The following is a 22,612-nucleotide window of genomic DNA, read 5'->3' on the forward strand; positions in this document are numbered from 1 at the left end:
TCTATTTCATGTTACAGATGAGAAAATTGAGGCAAATGAGGTTAAGTGACTTGCCCCTGAGGTGCAATCAGGAAGACGAGCCTTCTTGACTCCAGACCCAGCACTCTATCCACTGGCACCAACTAACTGCCTCCCATCCCCCATACAATTTGAACCATTTGTCAACTTTTTGTGTATAAATGTTCACACATTATTAATCATTATTATTATTATCATCATAATAATTAATTATTAATCAGATCTCAGAGCCAGTAAGAGTTGGCTTGGCTTGGCTTGGCTTCAATACACCCATGTAAGCATGATCCAATCAAGACTGAGTTGTTTTACAGGCTCTTTTTAAATGTTGAAACTTCTCTCTGCTCTCTGACATCAAAAAGATCCAGGATTGAGGCATTTTTTAATTGTTTTTTGGCTTATTCACAACTGGGGCTCTAGGCCACAATTGATGTGATTATGATAGGGCAGGCAGAATCTTTGCTAACTATTACAAACAGGGCAAATCTAGAGAATATTATTAAGAACCATCTTCATTTTTTTGTACAAAAGCATTAGACAGTATAAGGAAAACAGAAAACGGTTCTGTAATAATAGATAACTTACTTTAAAGTATAACAGAGTTTTGAAAGAAGATAATTGCTAAGGCTTGTTGACTAAAGCTGATTAAGCTTGTATTTAAGAAATTGAGAAAGAAGGGGAGATACTTTGCTCCTGTGTGGTTCAGAAATGATGAGGGGGTCACCATTTAATAAAAAAAGCTGGAGAGATCTCTAGAAGCAAAGCCAAGTTTATTATATATTATCCAGAGAAGGACATCCCACCCATCAAGCAGACAATCAAAGGGAGGAAGCACCATCAGGGGCAAGCGTAACACTTTTAATCCCTAACACAAATACCTCCTCCCACCACTGACCCTCATCCTTATTGGCTGAGGATCTTACATTCTAAATGTAGGAACTACCCAAGAAAGTGAACTTGACCAATAAGTACATAGTTGCCCATATTTGACTGAAACAGGGAGAAAATGATGTCATGGGAGGATAGCAGGAAGGGGACTTAAGTATGCCCTTGGATCAATGCTCTAAGTCCTTTAGGCCTACTCAAACTCTGAAGTAGATGAAGCCTTACTCGATTTTCACAATTGTCTTGAAAGATCTCACCTCATCTCGTTCACTTCAATTAGGAGGGAAAGAAAAAAAAGTCTTTTCTAAGTAGAGAGATCCTAGCTCTTCTTTCCTTTCAGTTTTCTTTAACAGAGATTAGAAAGATAAATTGACCAAAAGCTTAGAATATGACAAAGAAACCTTAAGAGAAAGGATTTTGGCAAGACAAGAAGCCCAGAGTATTATTTCAATTAATCAATAAACATTTATTAAGCATCTACTATATGCTAGATACTAAGTTAAGTGCTAGGGGTACAAAAAGAAGCAAAAGAAAGTCCCTGCTCTTAAGAAGCTTACAATCTAATAAGGGAGACAACATGCAAACAAATACATATACAAAGCAAAATGTGTGCAGGATAAATGTTGTTGGATTGTTTTTCAGTCATGTCTGATTTTTTTGTAACCTTATTTGAGGTTTTGGTTTTTTTTTTTTTCTTTTTTGGAGGGGGGAGTTGGCAAAAGTATTGGACTGGTTTGCTATTACTTTCTTCTTCTGCCATTTTACAGATAAGCAACTAAGACAAACAGGATTAAGTGACTCAGCTAATAAATGGCTGAGGCTGGATTTGAACTCCAGGCCTGGCACTCTTTCACTCTGCCAAAGGATACATAGGAAATAATTAATATAGGAAAGGCCTAGAATCAAGAGGGGGTTAGAAATGGATTTCTGTAGAAAGTGGGCTTTTATTTAAGCTAGAAGAGTCTGATCACCTCATTTTTCAGAAGAGAAAACAGGCCAGCAAAGATGAAGTGATTTTTTTTTTTTTTAACCAAAGGTTATACAATAGTAAGTAGCAAATCTAACGTGAGAACTACTGACTTCCTATAAAGTGAGGTATGGAAGTGTATGTAGATTTATGACTATGGGACAAGGTGTATAGATTAATGAGAAAAGAATAAAGAGAGAGGGAAAGAGTGGCATAAAATAAAGTGGAGTTCAGAAGGATGTTTAGATTAATGGGAAAAAGATGAATAAAGTATGTAAATCAATGGGAATGGGCCAAAGAGAGAGGGAAAAGTGGGGAAAGAAGATAAGAGAGAGATCCAAGAGATGGGGGGAAGTTATAATAGCAAGATAAGTTAAGGAGAACTAAAATAGGAAAATTAGCAGAAATAGGAAATAAGAGACATACAACAAGCCTCAGAACATTACAAGACTCAGAAGTAGAATGTGTTAGTATGAAAAAAAGTAATCACTGATCTCAAAGTTAAACTTTCAAGAGAGAAATCTACACTGTATTGTAATGTTGGAGAAATTGAAGCAAGATAGAGATTAGAAAGTTTTTAATATTTTATTTGGATTTCTGAGAGGGAGAGATTGTGCTGGGAGCATGATGCCCCCAGGGCTGATGTCCAAAGCATCCAGCTTCAAATGTGAGTTCTCAACGACATATTTATAGCTCTTAGCACAGGTAGCTAAACAAAGGCAGGGGGGTGAAGTCCAAACTCTGGTGAGAGGGAATTTTCAGACAGGGACCATCAATCCAGTTCTGACAGGCTGGGCTTTAGGACCATAAATTCTTGATGACTTAGGAGGTGTTAGGAGCCAGGAAGTCTGAACTCCCCCTTATCTTGAGTTTACATATTTACAATTTATAACCTTAGAATAACTACCCCTGATTTATATCAGTCCTAATGAACCCCAGTGGGGTGGAGGGGTTGTTTGCAACTAAGGGGATCGAGGCAGAAGAATTAAGGGAAACTGAGGCAGGACAATTAAGGGAAACTGAGGCAGGACAATTATGGAATTGTGGCACAACAGTATGTCAGCCATATTAACATTATTTGAAATGCATGCTTACATATATGTAAATGTATATGTATAGGCATGCGTGTATGCATATAGGTATATACATAGATATAGATAGATATGCACATAGATATAGGTATGTGGGTGGGTGAGTGGTGGCCCCATCCATGCTTGACTGGAGCCCACTTAGGGGAGGGAAGGAGGATGAAAGAGGAAAAATAGAATAAAGTAAAAAATACACAGCAGAGAACCAAAAAACAACCTACCAAGAAGCAAGAAAAAGATGAACAGTCATGAATATAATCTCTTTAATTGGAAATTTATTGTTATATATATTTTGAATCCTCCCTGATGTTCTGCTGAGCATATGACAATGTTTTGTTTTGTTTTATTTTTCTCTTCTATTTTTCTTTTTCTATTTTGTTTTTTCTTATTTTATAGTTAGTTTTAAATAAATGAATATTTTTTAAAAAAGCATTTTGAAACAACACAAAAAAAGTGTTTATTTAAAACAGTATTTATGAGATATAAGTAAAATAGATACAAATATAAAGATTCAGAAGTTTTTTAAAGTAATTTAGCCCAACCATATTGAAAAATAATTTGAAACCATTCTAAGGAAATGTGTATGGACTTAAATTTCTATGCCTTTGACCTAGAGATCCCATAGCTAAACATTTGAACTGCAAGAACGTCAAAAGATTAAGACCTTAATATACACCAAAACCCTGATGGCAGTACTTTTGTAAAGCAAAGAACAGCAAGCAAGGTAGATGCCCATGAATTGGAGAAAAGTAAATTGTAGTAAATTAGCACGATGGAATATTACTGTGCTGGAAGGAAAAGAATGGATACATAGAACATACAAAACCATGAGAAAACTTCTATGAACTGATGCAAAGTTAAGTAAACAGAACCAAAGGGAAAAAAAGACATGCAACAAACAGTCTAAATGGAAAGAACAATGACAAGACAATAAATTCAGAAAAGAAGTCTATATAATTGGAATGATGGAGGTTTGATTTTCAAGATGAGAAATTAGAATTCACCTCCCTTTATTTTTGGCCAAGATCAAGGACTATAAGTGAAGAATAATGCATAAAGGATTTGTTAGTCTTGCTGAAGCATTTCTTTCTTTCTTTTTTGTTTTTCCTTATGATGTAATGTAATTTTTTTTTGTGGTCCCCTGATTTTAGGGTGGGGTTTCTGTTCTGGCAGTAAGTCAGGAAATCCTAGGTCTTTTGGTTTTGGAGTCTGCCTCAGGAAACTCCCACACCCAATCTGTCTGTTCCTGAATAGACTATTTCTCAGTTCATTGCTGACTGATGATCTGGTCTGTGATAATCAAATTTGGAGACCACCCCTCAATCTGGAGACCACCCAGTAGTCCTACCCTTGGGCCATAGAATTAACATGCCAATGATAGACTCTCTAGCCCCACCCTTGAGCCATAGAATTAGCATATCTATGATAGAAGCTGGATAAAACGACTCTGTTTGTTTCTGTTTCTTTATTGAATTCCTTTACAATCCAGTCTGCTTTGTAATGGCATTGCCATTACTTTCAATAAACTTTGCCCATTGACTGGGAGATGGATTCAAGCCTGTAAATTCCTTTATAACACCTCAAGACACCAGTATGGGACCTCAAACTTTTGGGTCCCCCCTTCCCAGCTTCAACACTTATAAGAAATGGGTCTCTCTGTGACAGGAGAAAGAAAGTATATGGAAATTAAAATTAAAACCAAAAAAACGATATTTTAAAGTTGTTCTAAAATAGGTTCTTAAAGTAGAATATAAACTCAAACATGAACTTTGTTTTAATATATTGATCATTGTTTTCCTTACATTTTATTTCATACATTTAGAAACATTAGGAAATTGGATACATACCATCATACTACCAAATGGGTCTATGACACAAAAGTAAGTAAAAACATTTATTCTAGAGAAAGATCATTTTTCATAGTAGTTAAAGTTCACTAAATTTTAGGTATTTTAAAAAGAGATATAATTTGATAGTGTTTGAAAATTGATATCCAGGTACAGTCAAAGTAGCAAAGGTTTTATAGTCAGAGGACCTGGGTTCAAATCCCATCTCTTAATTATTCAGAGGACTTTGAGTAAGTCACTTGGTTTCATCTGTAAAATGAGTGTGGTTGAATTAGACTGCCCCTAAAGTTCATTTGACCTGTAAATCTGTGAATTTTTGAAAGTCCCCTTGAGATTGGAGGCTGTCTTAAATTCAGGAAAATTATGATTTCAAGTTGAGACCAAGAGCAGCTGATTTTATGTCACCCTCTGGTGGTAGCATATCTACAACAACAATAACAAAAGCCATTTATCTTCCTAAGTGCTGAAATGAGGGGGGAGAAATGTAGAAAAGGGGTTGCGCATTGTGATAAATGATGAGTGGTACAGGACAGTTAAATGATGCAGAGCACTGGGCCTGGTAGCCAGGAAATTGTTGACCATTCTTCATTCTCAAAGAGCCTTGAGGTGATGACTTGATTTGCACATAAATTGGATTTAAGTGAGACAGAGTTGCACAAAGTCTTGTTCTCTCCTCCAGAAATCAAAGTCCATTGGCAAGACATAAGTCAAGACAAATGGTGATAGTCCAACATGTAGAGAATGATTTTCTCTGAAGACCTTAGTTCAAATCTGGACTCAGACACTATCTAACTATATGGCCTTAGGCAAGTCACTTAATCCTGTTTGCCTTTGTTTCCCTGTCTGTAAAATCAGCTGCAGAAGGTCATTGCAAACTACTTAACTCTGCCAAGAAAACCCAAAATGAGGTCAGGAAGAACAACTGAGTGACAATAACAAACTTCTGGGCTTGGATAGGCTGCGTAGCAAGTTTGTCTCGTTAAAAAGCTTAACACTGGAGGATTGAGCAGTCAGTTATAAAGTCTAAGGTCTCTCTTCTGACTTTCATTTCAATGATATGATTCCAGTACTGCTAACTTGGAAATATTATTTCACCTCTCAGGCCTCAATTTTTTCATCTATAAAAATCCATAAAAATAAAGTAGGATTAGATGGTGTTTCCTTCTAGCTCTCAAATCCTATGTGATTCTGTATTAATATGTATTAATAGTTCTATATTAATATGTATTAATAGAGTGTGAGACTCTTGAGAGTCAGAACTATTTTTAAAATGAGAGGCTATTTAAGGTTTTGCAAGCTTTAAAATGCTTTATTAATATTAATTGATGGTGGTAGTTTTGTTGTTAATGTTTTTATTTTTCTATCCAGCACTTTGCAATTCTTGACAAATAGTAGGTGCTTAATAAATGCTTATTGATTAATTTTTAAAATAGCCAAAGGCTACTCTACTGTGTTATAGCCTTTTGATGGAACTGGTTAAAAAAGATTTATCCTTAAACTTTTATTGTGAACATTACACTTCAGAAATTGATAAATACTAAAAATCACGACTTGATTTATTGTTTTGTTGTCAAGACTTAAGAAAAGGATGGGGGAAAATATTAATAATGTAATTTAAACTTAAAAATATGTCCTGCATATTTCTTTTTTCCTGAAAAGTTGATTGTTGATAAACATATAATAATATATTTACCACATCATTTTTACATCAGAATCAATGGCACACTAACATACCATGCAGCACTAATGTAATGAAGCATGGATGCATTATTCAGGTTTATTCAATTTATTTTAATGCTTGATGAAACTACATGGAGTCTACCTGCTATATAGGGAGCCACATAGTCCAAGGCTCTAAAATAAAAAAATCTGGGTTCAGATGCTATCTCTTTGTCTAAAAGCATCTTCTATTACTTATCACTTGAAAGAACCTGAACATGTCATTAAACGTCCTTGGGCCTCAGTTTCTTCATCTATAAAATCAGGATTTAAGGTCCAATCTAGTTCTCCATATATGATCCCAATAACTAATATTAGCCTATAACAGCAGACCTCTGGGAAACTCACACATACTTATAATAAGTACCATGGGGGCTAAAAAGCCCTGGAGATAATTTCCCAGAAGCAAAGCAATCCATAATTTTAGGCACATTTTGGATAGACAATAGCAGCATTTTTAAGAGTTAAAAAGTAGTTGAGAGATCATTTAGCCTGACTGATTCATTTTACAGATAAGGAAACTACTGTCATGGATATATTTCCAAGAGGGCTATTTTTGCCAAGAACTGAATCAATGCAAAACATATTGGTCAGGTTGGATATGTGGGGATGATAGCAGGGTAATGAAGTAGATGCTATGCAATGAGCTGAGATGAGGAGATGACTGAAGGCAACAAGCTAAAAAGAGAAAGAATGATTGCTTTATTAATCACAAGTTTGGTGATTAAGGTACTAAGGAACTAAAGACATTCTGTGACAGGTCCCAAAGGTCACAGCAGCTTCTTAGACAATATGAAGAAAATCTTTCTCTGACTGTGTATAATTGCTCTAGAAATTAACATATTTATATATACTCTATTTCCTTTCATTGATTATATGGATGTCAGAAGAATTTCAGTAGCCCAAGAGACAGAAATTAAACAATCTAATGCTGTGAGTGGTTACTTTATTAAAGGACATGTCATATTACATGGCACAGTATAGGTCCTGGACATCAGTTTGGTCATCTGAAAAATGTGCATGTTGGAGCAGCTGGCTTCTGAGGATTGTTCTTATAGGTTCAGATCCGAGAGAGAGAGAGAGAGAGAGAGAGAGAGAGAGAGAGAGAGAGAGAGAGAGTGTATAAATATGATGGGCCTCTTTGTCAGTTCCATAAAGCCTATGAGCTCCTTTCCAGAATAATACTTTTAAATACATAAAACGAAATTATAAAGTAAATTATATTGACATGTTTTTGATCAATCTTTCTATCTATTTATAAGTCTATAAATTCTATAAGCAGAACCTCCGCCCTAGATGCATAATTATAAATATATATTATGTCCCCAAAGTTTTTAAAAAGTACAAATATTTCACATTTTTAAGATATATCATGTATGTGTATATATTCCTGTATTTATGCTTATGCTGATTTAACAAGTATCCATAGAAAATACCATGACCACTTGGAAAAGAGGCAACTTTTCTTCCCCAAAGGGTTTCCTTATTTCTTCCAGGAGCTCCTACTAATGCTATAGCTGCCCAGCACCTTGACCCAACCTTCATTTAGGTATTCCACTCCACTTTGGAACTCTACCTATTCATGAATTCTAGATGAAAATTGCTACAACTATTCACAATGTGGACTGCCCTGCAATCAAGCTGACCTCCTTGTAGCTTTGGGCAACTCTCTATGCCCTAGAATACCCTCCTTCTCCGCCTCCCTAGGGATCTTACTATTTACTGGTTTCTCTGAATTCTCATATCACAGGGCTATTATGAAGAGTTAAACAAACTATAATGAAAAAATCCCTCTCCTTCTTCCTCTGTCCTCTAGAAAGACACTTCTATAGGGGAAGAATAAGAAGAGAAGTAGGAGCGAGAGGAAGAAAGACAAGAGGAAGAGGAAAGAGAAAAAATGAAGAAATCAAATTAATCTTCAGAGAAGACTCCTCCTCCCTTTCCATGAAGATACTAAACAACTATTCAAAGGGAAAAGTAGTCAGAGCCTTTTGTTTGGAAACTGCCTGGGTCTTTTTTTTTTTTTTCTCTAGGAAATGTCTGAAGTCAAATTTGAACTCAGGTCCTCCTGACTTCAGGGATAGTGCACTATCCACTGCACCAACTAGTTCCCCTAGTCTTTTCTTTACAAAATACATCTGGAATTGAGAGAAGGGAGAGTTCAGTGTGGGCTGTAATAATTTGAGAATGATTCATTGAAGAAGTGAGCTACATTTTGCCAGAAAAAAAATAGAATTTTGAAAGAGGGGAGAAAGCAAAGCCATTTCAGACAGTTAGGAAAGTCATGAGCAATAGTGTTTATTCAGGACATGTAAAGGAGACAGTAAAGAGACTAGTCTGCATGGAACAAAGGGTACATAATAAGAAAGTTTTATATATGTATGTTGTATATGTTTATATATACAAACACACATACATAGCTATAGTGATGGTAATAGTTATAGTTATATATAAAATTACATATAATAGATGTCATATTATGTCATTGTATATATGTATACATGTATATATATGTACATTATGTAAATGTACATATATATAGTCTATAAACACAGCACTCATATATCAATAATTATTACTTTCAGTTTATCCTCATTTTATATTTAATGGAGTTCAGATAGAAATCATCCTGAGAACAGATGATCATGATGATGATGGTGATGATGAAAGGGAATATGACATAGTGCATAAAGGACAGACAACAAGGCTAGGAAAATCTGGATTCAAGTCCTATATCTGACACATACTTGCTATATGACTGGTCAAGTCACTTAACCTCTGTACATTAGACTACTCTAACATTATAGGTTGAAACATGGATCAAAACTTAACACCGTATACCAAGATAAGATCAAAATGGGTCCATGATTTAGACATAAAGAACGAAATTATAAATAAATTGGAGGAACATAGGATAGTAGTTTACCTCTCAGACTTGTGGAAGAGGAAGAAATTTGTGACCAAAGACGAACTAGAGACCATTATTGATCACAAAATAGAAAATTTTGATTACATCAAATTAAAAAGCTTCTGTACAAACAAAACTAATACAAACAAGATTAGAAGGGAAGCAACAAACTGGGAAAACATCTTCACAGTTAAAAGTTCTGATAAAGGCCTCATTTTCAAAATATATAGAGAACTGACTCTAATTTATAAGAAACCAAGCCATTCTCTAATTGACAAATGTTCAAAGGATATGAACAGACAATTTTCAGATGATGAAATTGAAATTATTACCACTCATATGAAAGAGTGTTCCAAATCATTATTAATCAGAGAAATGCAAATTAAGACAACTCTGAAATATCCAAATCATTATTAATCAGAGAAATGCAAATTAAGAAAAAATAATGATGATTGTTGGAGGGGATGCGGGAAAACTGGGACACTGATACATTGTTGGTGGAGTTGTGAACGAATCCAACCATTCTGGAGAGCAATCTGGAATTATGCTCAAAAAGTTATCAAACTGTGCATACCCTTTGACGAAGCAGTGCTATTACTGGGCTTATACCCCAAGGAGATACTAAAGGAGGGAAAGGGACCTGTATGTACCAAAATGTTTGGGGCAGCCCTGTTTGTAGTGGCTAGAAACTGGAAAATGAATGGATGCCCATCAATTGGAGAATGGTTGGGTAAATTGTGGTATATGAATGTTATGGAATATTATTGTTCTGTAAGAAATGACCAGCAGGATGAATACAGAGAGGCTTGGAGAGATTTACATGAACTGATGCTAAATGAAATGAGCAGAACCAGGAGATCATTATATACGTCAACAATGATACTGTATGAAAATGTACTCTGATGGAAGTGGACTTCTTTGACAAAGAGACCTAATTCAGTTTCGATTGATCAATGATGGACAGAAGCAGCTACACCCAAAGAAAAAAACACTTGGGAAATGAATATAAACTGTTTGCATTTTTGTTTTTCTTCCCAGGTTATTTTTACCTTCTGACTCCAATTCTCCCTGTGCAACAAGAGAACTGTTCGATTCTGCACATATATATTGTATCTAGGATATACTACGACATATTCAACATATATAGGACTGCTTGCCATCTAGGGGAGGGGGTGGAGGGTGGGAGGGAAAAATCAGAACAGAAGTGAGTGCAAGGGATAATGTTGTAAAAAAATTACCCTGGCATGGGTTCTGTCAATAAAAAGTTATTATAATTTAAAAAAAAACATTATAGGTTGAAGAGAAGGTAGTAATAAATATTGGTAATAGTAGTTTCCTCATCTATACATTCATATAGCAAAGAAATTACAAGTCCAGTCCTTATCATTATTCACTAAAGAAGATCTTAAAAACCAAGGAGGAGAATTTGAACATAATGACAAGAACACTGAATCTAGAGTCAGAGTAATTGCATATAAATTCTGCAAACTCCTTTAATAGCTATGGAACAGATTGTTTCAACTCTCTGGCTCCATCTCCTTAGCAAAATGAGGAGGTTGGACTAAATGATTTAAACATATCTTTGAGTTCTAAATTCTAGGATTTCAAATTAGTGAAGGGTTTTAAGTATGAGATTGATAGAATGAAGTCAGTATTTCATTTATTTTGTGCATTATTTTTATTGTTGCTGTTGTTGTTTTCATTCTGAACTGGCATTTCTATATATATATATAGGATGTAAAAATGAATTCTCTATGAAACCATGAATCTCTGTTTCACACATTTTTCCTTTTTTCCTTTAGTGGTGCTTTGTATATTTTAAAGAATATTTCACAAGCTTTATTTTTGGGGGAATAGGGAATAGGGTATCATTTTTGCTAATCTGTTGTACTCCACTCCCAATCCCCAAGTTGAAAGTGTGTGGGGGAGAACTTTGTAACAAATTAACATAGTCAAGTAAAATCAATCTATATAGTGATATGTCTAAAATTATATGACTCTCTAAACTGTGTGTCCATAATTTCTCTTTCAAAAGGTAGGGTACACATTTCATCATAGGTGTTCTAAAGATATGATTGGTCAGTAGAAAGCAAGCATTTTAGAGAAAATAAACTGCCATCAGAGTGTTTAATATGCATTGGAGAAGGTAAAGGATGGTGAAATTATACAGGTGTAAGAAGATGGAACTTAGATTATAATTAGTGAATAGCAATGAGGAAGGAGGGATTATGAGAAATATTTTTAAAATGAAATTACTTGCCCAGGTCATATTAGGAAGTAAATTAAAAGGCTGAGATTTGAACTCAATTCTGAATTGAAATTCAGTACTTTTTCTATGATATAATGTTTCCTAAATCAAAGATCACTTTAAATTTTTCAGCCCATGCACTTTGGACAAGGTAAAATTGAGGAGAGAGCTCTTTCCAGAAGAGACACAGGTGAATATAGCTTTGAATAAGATGAGTTTGATGAAACTAGATGGCACTGGGGCTTGGAATTAGGAAGTTGTTGTTTCTCCTATTCAGTCATTTTTAGTCATGTCTGATTCCTCATGACCCCATTTGGGATTTTATTGATAAAGATATTAGAGTGGTTTTTCCACATGAGGAAACTGAGGGAAATAGGGTTAAGTGATTTGCTCAGTTCTTCCTGACTCTAGGCCCAATAATTTATCCACTATACCACCTAGATGACAGGTAAGAAGTCAAAGATAGAGATATAGGTTTAAGACTCTCTAGAAGAAAAGTAGCAATTGAAACAATGAACATGGATGATTCTCATCATCATGAAAGGATCTCTTTCCTCCACCCAACAAAGGAGGAAGAATAGAAGGGAAGAAGGAGAAAACATTCAGTGAATAATAAAAGTCAAGATCTCATTTTGGCATGCTTTTCATTATAACCAGTCTTGCCATCAACTCCACTATAGTCCCCTTTGGTTTTACAGGCTTTTCAAACAACCTTCCTTTGAGTCTTCCTATATGTGAGACTGTCTTCTTTTTTTCTATTTTTTCTAATGCTTTGCATATAGTAATTAATTGTTTGATAAATGCATTCTTTTTCATTCTTTTATTCATTCCTATTTACTGAAGACTGATTTATTACATGGGGTCATGCACAAGTCAAAGATAATACATTCTTGCAAATGACTTGAAAATTAATGCATGCTTTGATACTTCAATAGGTACTACTTAATTCCTGGAACTAAATTGGAAAAAAACTAAAGAGATATGGAGATGGATTTGGGACAAGGAGTATCAAATATCAGAATGCATCTTCTCTTCCAAGACTTTGGAATCTCTTTTAGACATGGTCTATTCGTAACATCAAATGATAATCCCCCCAAAATGCTCTACCTCTGAGACCTTCTATAGCCACAAGTATCAGGTCTAGTGTTCTAGTCACTGAGATACCTAGCTGCCACATAGAGACTTGAGTTGCATACACATCTTTTCAAAGAATAGCATATACATAAATTTCAAGATAATAACTATGATGAAGTTGTAGAAGTTCTATTGAAGTTTGTTTATAAATAATAATCAAAGGTATAAATATAAAATCTGCCTAGTTATAAGCAATGCTACACTATATTGAAGGAATGAATATCACTTGCAAATATTTACTAAGTTCCAAGCACTGTGCTGAATGCTGATGACACAAATACAAAACTTCACCCTCAAATAAGCTTATATTCTTTTATTTTTCTTTTCTATTTTTTAAAAGCTTATTTTCTAAAGAATAGAAAATATATATAAGGGCCTGGGCAGCAGATTTTGATTTGAGATGGTAAATGAAACTATAAGATATTTAATTCATTTTTTTCCCAGAAGCAGTGCTAATCTTGATTGGATAATTGTTGCCAGAGCTAAGTGATATAAATACATAAAAGTTGGTTGAATGTAAACAAAAAATGTCTTATATTTTTAAATTCATTACTTACCAACAGTACACAAATGGACACTATAGAAGGAAACAGATATCTCTTCCTACCAGTTAAGGAGCATGCTGTCAGCAGTAAATTAAGAATTGGGAACTTTACCCAAAAAATTGGGAATTTTAATTCTGGCTTTACCATTTACTAACTATGTAACTGAATGCCAGTCACTTCATTTCTTTGGGCTCCAATTTCCTCATCTTTGAAATGAGTTCTGGGGTGGATAATCTCCAAATCTCTTATTTCTAACATTCCATGAACAATTTTCATGGTGCCTATCATAATGCCTGGCACATAATAGGTATTTAGTTGTTTATTGATCAATTGATTGGCTACTATGCCACTGAATCATTCATCATGGTGAATTTAAGAAGCAACATAGTGTAGAACCCAGAGTACCAAACTCATTTGGTTCATTCAATTATGGGCACAAGTGATAGACCTAGATGCTCAAATCATGATGATCTTGGAGACAGGATTCCAGGTGGATCTTGCTTCCAACCAAAAGAGAAGACTGGAGAAGCCAGAATATTGGGATTCTGCACTTGGGCGTTTTGCACTTGGAACTTTGGGGTACCAAACTAATTAACTAATGGCTCATCCCTCCACTCCCTAGAGACTGAAGTAATATAAAGGGTTATTATGGCCCTAGATGTTTAGAGGTCATGTGTCTGGGTTTGTTCTCACTATACCTTGAAGTAAATATTCCTTTATAAAATTAACCTGATTGTTATCACTTAATGGAACTGGGGGTTTCTTAAAACTGAAGGAACATAAAGTGATGGGATTCTGAGTCAATGGCAGAGAGACTAATCATTAGACTAATTCTATTGATTTAACTTTAAAATGTAATGTCATCTACGTTTTATTTTATTTTTTATTTATTTCATATAATGGTTCCCAATTACATTTTAATTTGGTTCCACCGACAATAGGGAATGTTCTAGGACACCTACAGCATTGTGGAGAGTATACTGGATCTTGAATCAGGAGTCTTGGTTTTAAGTCTACTTTAGACACTTAATAGTTATAAGAGCCTGGAAGGAAGAAAACAAATATTTATTAAGCATTTACTATGTGCAAAACACTGTGTTAAGTGTTTTACAAATATTATATTATTTGATCCTTACAACAATCCTATGCTGTTATCATTCCTATTTTATAATTAGAGAAACTGAAGCAGACAGAGGTAAAGTGACTTGCTCAGTCACACAGCCCTGGATTTGAATTCAGGTCTTCCTTACGCCAGGATCAGTGTGCTATCCATTGTGCCTTAGTTTCCTTATCTGTAAAATGAAGGAACTTGGTTGATACTCAGTAGTTCTGAGATTTTTCTGAGCTCTAAATCTATGATCCTATGAATTTTCTATTATAATTAGGAGTTGGGGAGAATTTAGCAGAGATGTCTGAAATTTACAGGTAATCCACAAAGTACATTTTATTTATTAGTGGTCCCCTGTAGTCCCTGCAGAATTAAAAGTTTGCACTGTGTCAGCATGTTGGAGTAGTTTTTTGCTTTGATCATTTTTTTATTGTATAAAAAACCTGAATCATGAGTACCTATGAGAAGAAGCCATAAAGTGAAGTAAAGACAGAGCTAAAACTAGAGGTAAAAAGGATGGACACAGGACAAAGTACAATGAGATGGGGTAGAATGTAGAAATAAGACACAAGAAGGGCCACTTTTTTACATATATTTTTAATACATATAATTTTAATGCTGTGGGGCAGCCAGGTGGCTCTTGGAAAGAATGCAGGGCCTGGGATCAGGAAGTCTTATCTTCTTGATTTCACAAAAACTCATCTTCCTGAATTCAAATCTGGCCTCAGACACTTACTATCTGTGTAACTCTGGGCAAGTCCCTTAGCCCTCTTTGCTTCAATTCCTCATGTGTAAAATGAGTTGGAGAAGGAAATGGCAAATCACTCTCAAATCTTGCTGAGAAAACTCCAAATGGGGTCATGAAATGTGATTGAAAAATGACTGAATAATAATTTTAATGTCAAGAAATTAGGTTCTGTGTGACATTTAAGTATTTGTTTGGGGAGAAATTAAATCACATAGTCAAATGAAATCATGGGTCCAGAGTGAATCAAGCAGCATGTCTTGCATGACAGACTTATAGACTTTGGTGGGTAGCTGTGTGCTTGCAAGTCATTCTGTAGGCATCAGATTCCTTATATGTTGGGGGAAAAAAGTTTGTAGGAAGAGAACTAGAAGACCTCTGAGGTTCCTTCCAACTCTAAATTTATGATTTTTAAGAAACCTTGAAGGTATCCATCTCTTCAACTGAAACAAGAGGTTTGAATTAGATTTATAATGTAATTTTGCTGTGCATGCCCAAATCACTTGAGAAGATGCCATCCATGAGGAAGATGGCAAGAACTGATTCTAGGAGAAGAAATCCTACTACATATCCCTACCACATGGGTGAGAATAGCCTTTTTCCCACTGTTTATGTAGCCAGAAAGATTACATCTTTATAACTACCAGATGCAGACAGTCCCATTCATTTTTCTGGCAGCATCCAAATGATGAAAGTTCTGTTCATCTGAAATCTACAGACCATGTATTGAGCTAGATTTTTACTCTTAATTCTCTCTTTTAGACTTTACAACACTGAAAATAAAACTTGGGGTTTTTGTCTATCTCAATTGAGTCCCTGGACCTGAATACTCAAGATATGGTGATGTTGGATGTAGGAGTCTATGTTGGATGTTACTTCCACTCCAGAAAAAGAAGATTGAAGAAGCCATAATGTGGGATATTGATCCAAACTCAGGGGGGGCTTTGTACTTGGAAATCGAGGTCACCATGCTATATATAGTACCACCAACTAAAGGTCTATCCCTCCACTTCCTAGATTAAGGTGGTTAAAAAATGTTATAAATTAGGGAGTGAAGGGGGTATGCATATGTTTGTTCATTCTCTAAATTTATAACTCTAAAATCCTTTTCATTTCTTGAGCCCATGAAGTTCTGGACCTCGCCTAGTAATCAAATGCTCTTTCCAGCTTGTTAAAGGTTTTCCTTTGTTCTGCTTCAATGATTTTGAGCATGTGAGTCTACATAGTTGCCCCATTTATCATCCTCAAATAAAAATGCTTTTTCTTTCTCTATTCCAGCCAAAAAAGCAAAAGCAGTCTCTGTAGTATTCAAAAAGGCCTTTTGCCTTTGTAGATAGTCCTCTTTAGCATGTTGACTTTTCAAATACAAATAGAAAATTTGATTTAACCCTGACCACAAGCTATATTCTAAGCCTGATTCTGGCAGTTTGTTTGGTTTTGGTTAGTCAGGGTAATAAGAGTGGCCTGGTACACAATTAATGGTTTCTGTTCTGTAAATTTACCACAGAGATAATGTATCAGTGACTCCATAAAAGGTACCATAAAACTATGGTTGTATACCAAATCAGTTTCTATGAATTACTATAACTTTATAGTAATTAACTTATTTAAAAAATATTTCTAACCTCTACTCAAGTTCTAAGCCTTATTGGGTTGTGGAAGTATCTCTGAGGTCTCAAAAGTTTAACCAGTAGACCACAAACTCTGCCAGATGTTGTCAAGTGAGAAAAGCTTTATAACTTGGGCTGTTAGAGGACTGAATATTTATTGTTTGGAGACCAGTTAAGCTAATATTGGAGAAGCCAACCATCAAGTTGGCTTCAAAGTAATGAATTTTTCAGTCACAGAAACTTGAATTTGGCCAATTAAGTCATTAAGAAGTTTTAATCTGCATTGGCAGGGATGGGTTAACTGCAGAACTTTGAAATACTAAAATTTTCAAGAGCATTTATCTTGCTTGCTATGGGCCTCCATTTTGGCAGAGATGGAATACTATGGGTGTGGAGCACTGTACCTACTAGGCTCAGTTGATATGGGACTTTTTTCAGTTTTTATTGTTTGTAACAAAGAATAGTTACTGGGTAAAAGAGAGGCAGAAATACACATATTCACATAGACATATGTATAGACACATACATACACATGCACACATATATATTTAGAAATTAAGGTGACAGAAAAACAGAGGATGCCATCTTTTTTTTTTTTTTAAAGAAAATAAATCTAGGAAATACTTAAAGACACTGACTTCAGTTTTTTATTCAAATGGCTTTATGAAAGTGTCAACATATTTAATGATTTTTAGAACTATATTAGAAAAGTCCTTAGAGATTGTTTAATTTATCTATATAATATTCTTTTTTCCTTTCTTCCTTCATCTATTTTTTCTCTTTCTTTCCTTTCTCTTTCTTCCTTCCTCTTTCTTACACTATCTCCATTTCCTCTTTTTTCCCTTCCTTTCTTCTTTCTCTATTTTCTCTTTATTTCTTCCTCCTTTTCTTTCTTCTTTTTTTTTCCTTTTTTTCTTTCAGACTGAGGCCTTATATCTTACTCAGCTAGAAGTGCAATGGTCACTCAATCACCTGATTCCAGTGTCAACCAGCACAGAAACTTTGACCTGAATCATTTCCATTTTCATCCTTAACCAGCGTCTCCCCCTTCCCCCTTAGTAGACTTCTGCTACTAGAGACTGACAATATTAGTGTCAGGCATTTACCAGTTTGGATATCTAATCAGCTTGAACCCTATTGCAGCTCAAGACTCCTGAACTCAAGCAGTCCACTAGCCTTATCTTCTTCAGTAGCAGGGATTGTAGGCATCTACCACCATCCCCTGACCACCTCATTTACAGATAAGGAAATCAGAGTCTATGGAACTTTGATCATGTGCACAGATCCTTAGTGGTAAAAACCTAGTACAGCCCCCAAGATTTATGACTCCCAGTCTTACTCTTTCCACTGAACCAAACTATCTCCCAGGTTCTGCTAATCCTAATAATGAATAAATCTATTATCAGTGAAATAACTGAGACCAGCCACAAAAAGCAAGAGTGGGCAATGGGCAAATCGAGTTTCTGAAAGAATTTAAAAGCAAAAAAGTATTTGTAAAGGAGTTCTCAAATAGTCTTGGTCACCCACTAAGAACAGATGAAATGAATAATAACATAATGTGTGGAAAAAGAGCTCATGCTCAAGTGGTTGCATGTGAACACTATAAATTGCATATGTTACAAGAACATAAATATACCACAGATATTTTGGTGAGTCTGTGAGTTAGTGTTCCTGCCACCAACGCATATCATAATACTTTATACCATCTTATGCTATATAATTCTTACCCCAAAACCAGAGATTACAAAAACAAAAAAGTAAATGATGCTATCAAAATGTTTGCCAGTAATATTTCTGTCTAAATTTTTTTCAGAAAAGAAGAAAAGTGTCTATAGCCATGGCTACATGATTACTGAAGGGTTTTACAACCAGGTCAAAGTAGATAATGTAGATAGGCCTACATTGGTAGGCCTATCTACTTGGTAGATAGACTACTACCAAGTGAAATTTGGACCACAAATTAATTGCTTTGACTTGGCTTAAGTTAATTTCTTGCTCTAAGTGTATCTAATATAAAATTATAGCATTTAAAGCTAGAATAAATCTTAGAATTCATCTAATCTAGATCTATCTAATAGAATAAACTGAGGCACACAGAACTTAGGTGACTTACTGAAAGCCATACTGGTAAAATATACTAAAATATACTAAAACCAGAATTTTAACACAGGATCTTTTGCTAGTATTCTTTCTCCAACCTTAGCTCATATGTTATAAAAAGCTATATTTGTCCTATTATATTAGTCATTCAGTTGGGAATGATTTAAAAGCTATTTTTTAAAAAAGCCCTATTCCCTAAATCTCCATCAAAGTAATGTTCATTTAATTCAATTCTTTTGGAAACAAGAAAGATAAAACAGGAGGAAAAAAATCCTTTAACTATTGCTTCTTCCACAGTGTGAAAGCCTAGAAGAGCCCTTAGCAACAATTTCTGCATGCTAAGTGGAAAATTGAATTTAACTACAGAGCTACTAGTTATGTCCCTGCTATTTTTTTTTAAAAAAGAAGTGATTAGTCTACCAAATGACAAATAGAATTAGCAAGCTATTAAGTAATGCAGATACTAATTAAAATCACCAAAATCTATCATACACACCATTGAATCTGAAATCTGTCATGCTGCCCATAATGGCCAATTAGGAGCATACAATCTTGGTTACCCCTACGGATACCCAATTACTATGACCCCCTCACTCAATTTTCCCGTCCCCTGCAACTTACCACACTTATCCCATCATTGAGCAGGGCCTCCCCAAAGATCATCATGTAGAGCTGCTCATTCACATGAGCTTCCTCAAATACAGCCAGCACTGCCACAGGGTCTACTGCAGAGATCATACTCCCAAAAAGCAGATTCTGAAGCAAGTTGATATCAGTGAGACCAAAGGCCTTGACCTGACATATCAGGTAGAGGGAAAGGCCAATTCCAAAGGCATTCAATAGGGCTCCCATCCCCGACCACCATAGGATGGAACCAATGTTTTCAAAAAAGGGTCGGGTAGGCATGAAGTAGCCCCCTTCAAGGACAATGGGTGGAAGGAGGTACAGGAAATAGATGCTTGAATCCATTACAGGTGGAGATTTGTGATCAGTGCCAAAGATAATACCCCCCACAAGGGCGCCAACCATGATCAGGAGGCAGCTCTCTGGCATAAGACCTGGAAGCTTGTGATAGAGATGGAAACCTAAAAGAAAACAAAGAGAGGTATAGGTTCTAATCATTCATTCAATAAAAATTTAAGTTATTAATTCTATATATGACAGGCACTGTATTAGGTTCTAAAGTGTACAATGACAAAAATAAAACAATCTTTTCCCTCAAGGAGTTTACATTTGATTAGAGGGAAACAATATGTAAAAAGAAAAATAAATGTAAAACATATACAAAGTAATTTTTAAGAGGCATGTGGAGAGAAGGGATGAAACTATGATTTTTTAAAAACATATTTATTTTTAATTTATGGAATAAACCAAGCATTTCAATAATACAATAATTTAAAAAATGATTGTAGATGAAACTGCAAATTTATTTTGTACAACTTACTATTCCTTTTAAATAAATAATAATGCTATCATTTCTTAGTTTTCCTTTTATTCTTCCCTTCCCCCTCCCCATGGCTACCATTAAACACAAATATATATACATATGTAAAATCATTCTATGCATACTATTTATTAGGTCCTTTATAGTTAATTTGTGTATTTATAACAGTCAAAATGACTTAGTCATTCAAAGTTGTTCTTAAAACAATATTGTTGTTACTCTATAAAACATTCTCTTGGTTCTGATCATTTTGCTCTTCATTTTTTGGGCAAGTCTAGTGATGTTTTTCTAAATCATCAAGTTCATCATTTCTTATAGTATAGTAATATTCCAAAATGATCATATATCACAACTTGTTTAGCCATTTCCCAATTGGTGGATGTCCCCACAATTTACAGTTTTTTTGTCATCACAAAGAAAGCTGCTGTGAATATTTTAGAACATATAGACTTTTTTCCTTTTTCCTTTACCATCTTGGAAAAAGACCCAATAGTAGTATTGCTAGGTTCAAAGTTATAAGTAATTTAATGGCTCTTTGGACATAATTACAGATTGCTTTCCAAAATGGATCAGTTCACAATTTTACCAATGATGAATTAGTGTCCCAATTTTTCCACATCCCCTCCAATATTTGTCACTTTCCTATTCAATTATTTTTAGCCAGTCTGATAGGTATAAAATAATATTCTAGGTTGTTTTTATTTGCCTTTGTCTAATCAATAATGATTTAGAGCATTTTTTCATAATACTAAAAATTGTTTTGACTTATTCATTGAAAAACTGTATCCCTTGATCATTTACCATGGGCAATGCTTTTTTTGACCTGATCAGATCATAGCTAGAGTATTGGATTAAGGTTTTAGATATCACATTTGTGTGTTCATACATGTCTAGAAGAGAATGACCAGGATGTTATTCCAAAATCTATTTTAGAGACCAAGGATGCTTATTTTGAAGATGAAAAAAATTAGGACACCAGAGGCATGATAACTGCCTTCAATTGTCTAAAGAGCTATCACATGGTTCTGAGAGAAAAATGAGAACAATGTGGAAAAATTGCAGAAACATACATCTGGGCTTCATTATAAGAAGACTATCCTAACAATTAGAATTATAGAAAAATGAAACAGATGAACTCAGGAAATAATGAATTTTTCCTCATTGGAGGTCTTTAAGGTAATGTTGTGAAAAGGATTCATGTTGATATTTAAGTGGAATTGGATGGCTTCTGAAGTTTCTCTCAAATCATATGAATGCTCAGTAAAACTATTATTAGGAGAAAATTGCACAAATTTCTAAATATCTAAAATTTTTCTTGTGTTTTCTCACCTTCAATTCAACAAGGATTGTAGCATGGCATATGAAAAGAGTTCTGAATCTGAAGTCAAGTTGATTCAATTCAATAATCAATGGTTATGTATCACATTGTGCTACCATAGGTACTGGGAATATAGAAACAAAAACAAAAACAAAAACAAAACCTGAATCTAAGAAATTTGCATTCTATTTGATTCAGAGAAATGAAATTCACCTCCCAGTTCCATCATTTTTGAAAGCTGTGTGACCTTAAGCAAAACAAAACCTTTGAGGGCTTTAGTTTTCACATCTGCAAAATAAGGATGTTAGAATTATTTATTTTTAAGTTCCTTTCCTGATCTGAAAGCAATGAAAATGCTTATAGACAAGGAAAAGAAAAGAAAGAAAATGGGAAACAAAGTTTCAATTGGATTTAAATTAAGCATAAGCTTGAAAGCAGATGTTAGGGATAATAGAAGCTTGCTCAGAGATCTAGAAGTTAACTTTAATTCAGTTCAATGATTTAATGTTTATTAGGCATCTAGTGGGTACACAGCCTTGTGATGGGTGATTGGGAAAGATATATATTATTATTATATTCTAATATAATATATAATTATTAATATATAATATTATGTTATATATAATAATACATATTATATATACAAATAAAACCTAAGCACTATTCTCCTGAATCTCACATTCCCCTAAGAGAATATAGCATAAACCTAAATAATGAAGAGAGCTATAAATAAAGTACTCATGTGATGTCTAAATTAGGGAAGAGGCTAAGTCTTCCACTAGTGCCATTGTTCCCAGTCTTTTCTTCCTTCTCTCAAGGGAAGACTTACTAAATATGGGCTCTTAAGAATCAGTTGGAATTCCATGGGAAGAAGTCATTCTAATTAAATTCAATCTAAAGGAATTCATTACTAAGATGTAATTCTAGTAAT

At 34.6% G+C, this 22,612-nt stretch overlaps 1 protein-coding gene across 3 annotated transcripts in view; it reads right to left on the minus strand.

Annotated features, from left to right (window-relative positions):
• Window positions 1-22,612, minus strand: part of SLC9A4 (solute carrier family 9 member A4) — a 78,926-nt gene that overhangs the window by 41,918 nt on the left and 14,396 nt on the right. For all 3 annotated transcript variants that reach the window (XM_031958804.1, XM_031958807.1, XM_031958806.1), the window contains exon 2: window positions 19,541-20,004. In XM_031958804.1, coding sequence (XP_031814664.1) covers window positions 19,541-20,004 — 464 coding nt within the window. The remainder of the gene's footprint in view (window positions 1-19,540; window positions 20,005-22,612) is intronic.

Source organism: Sarcophilus harrisii, chromosome 3 (genome assembly GCF_902635505.1).
Source record: "Sarcophilus harrisii chromosome 3, mSarHar1.11, whole genome shotgun sequence".
NCBI classification, from domain to species: domain Eukaryota; kingdom Metazoa; phylum Chordata; class Mammalia; order Dasyuromorphia; family Dasyuridae; genus Sarcophilus; species Sarcophilus harrisii.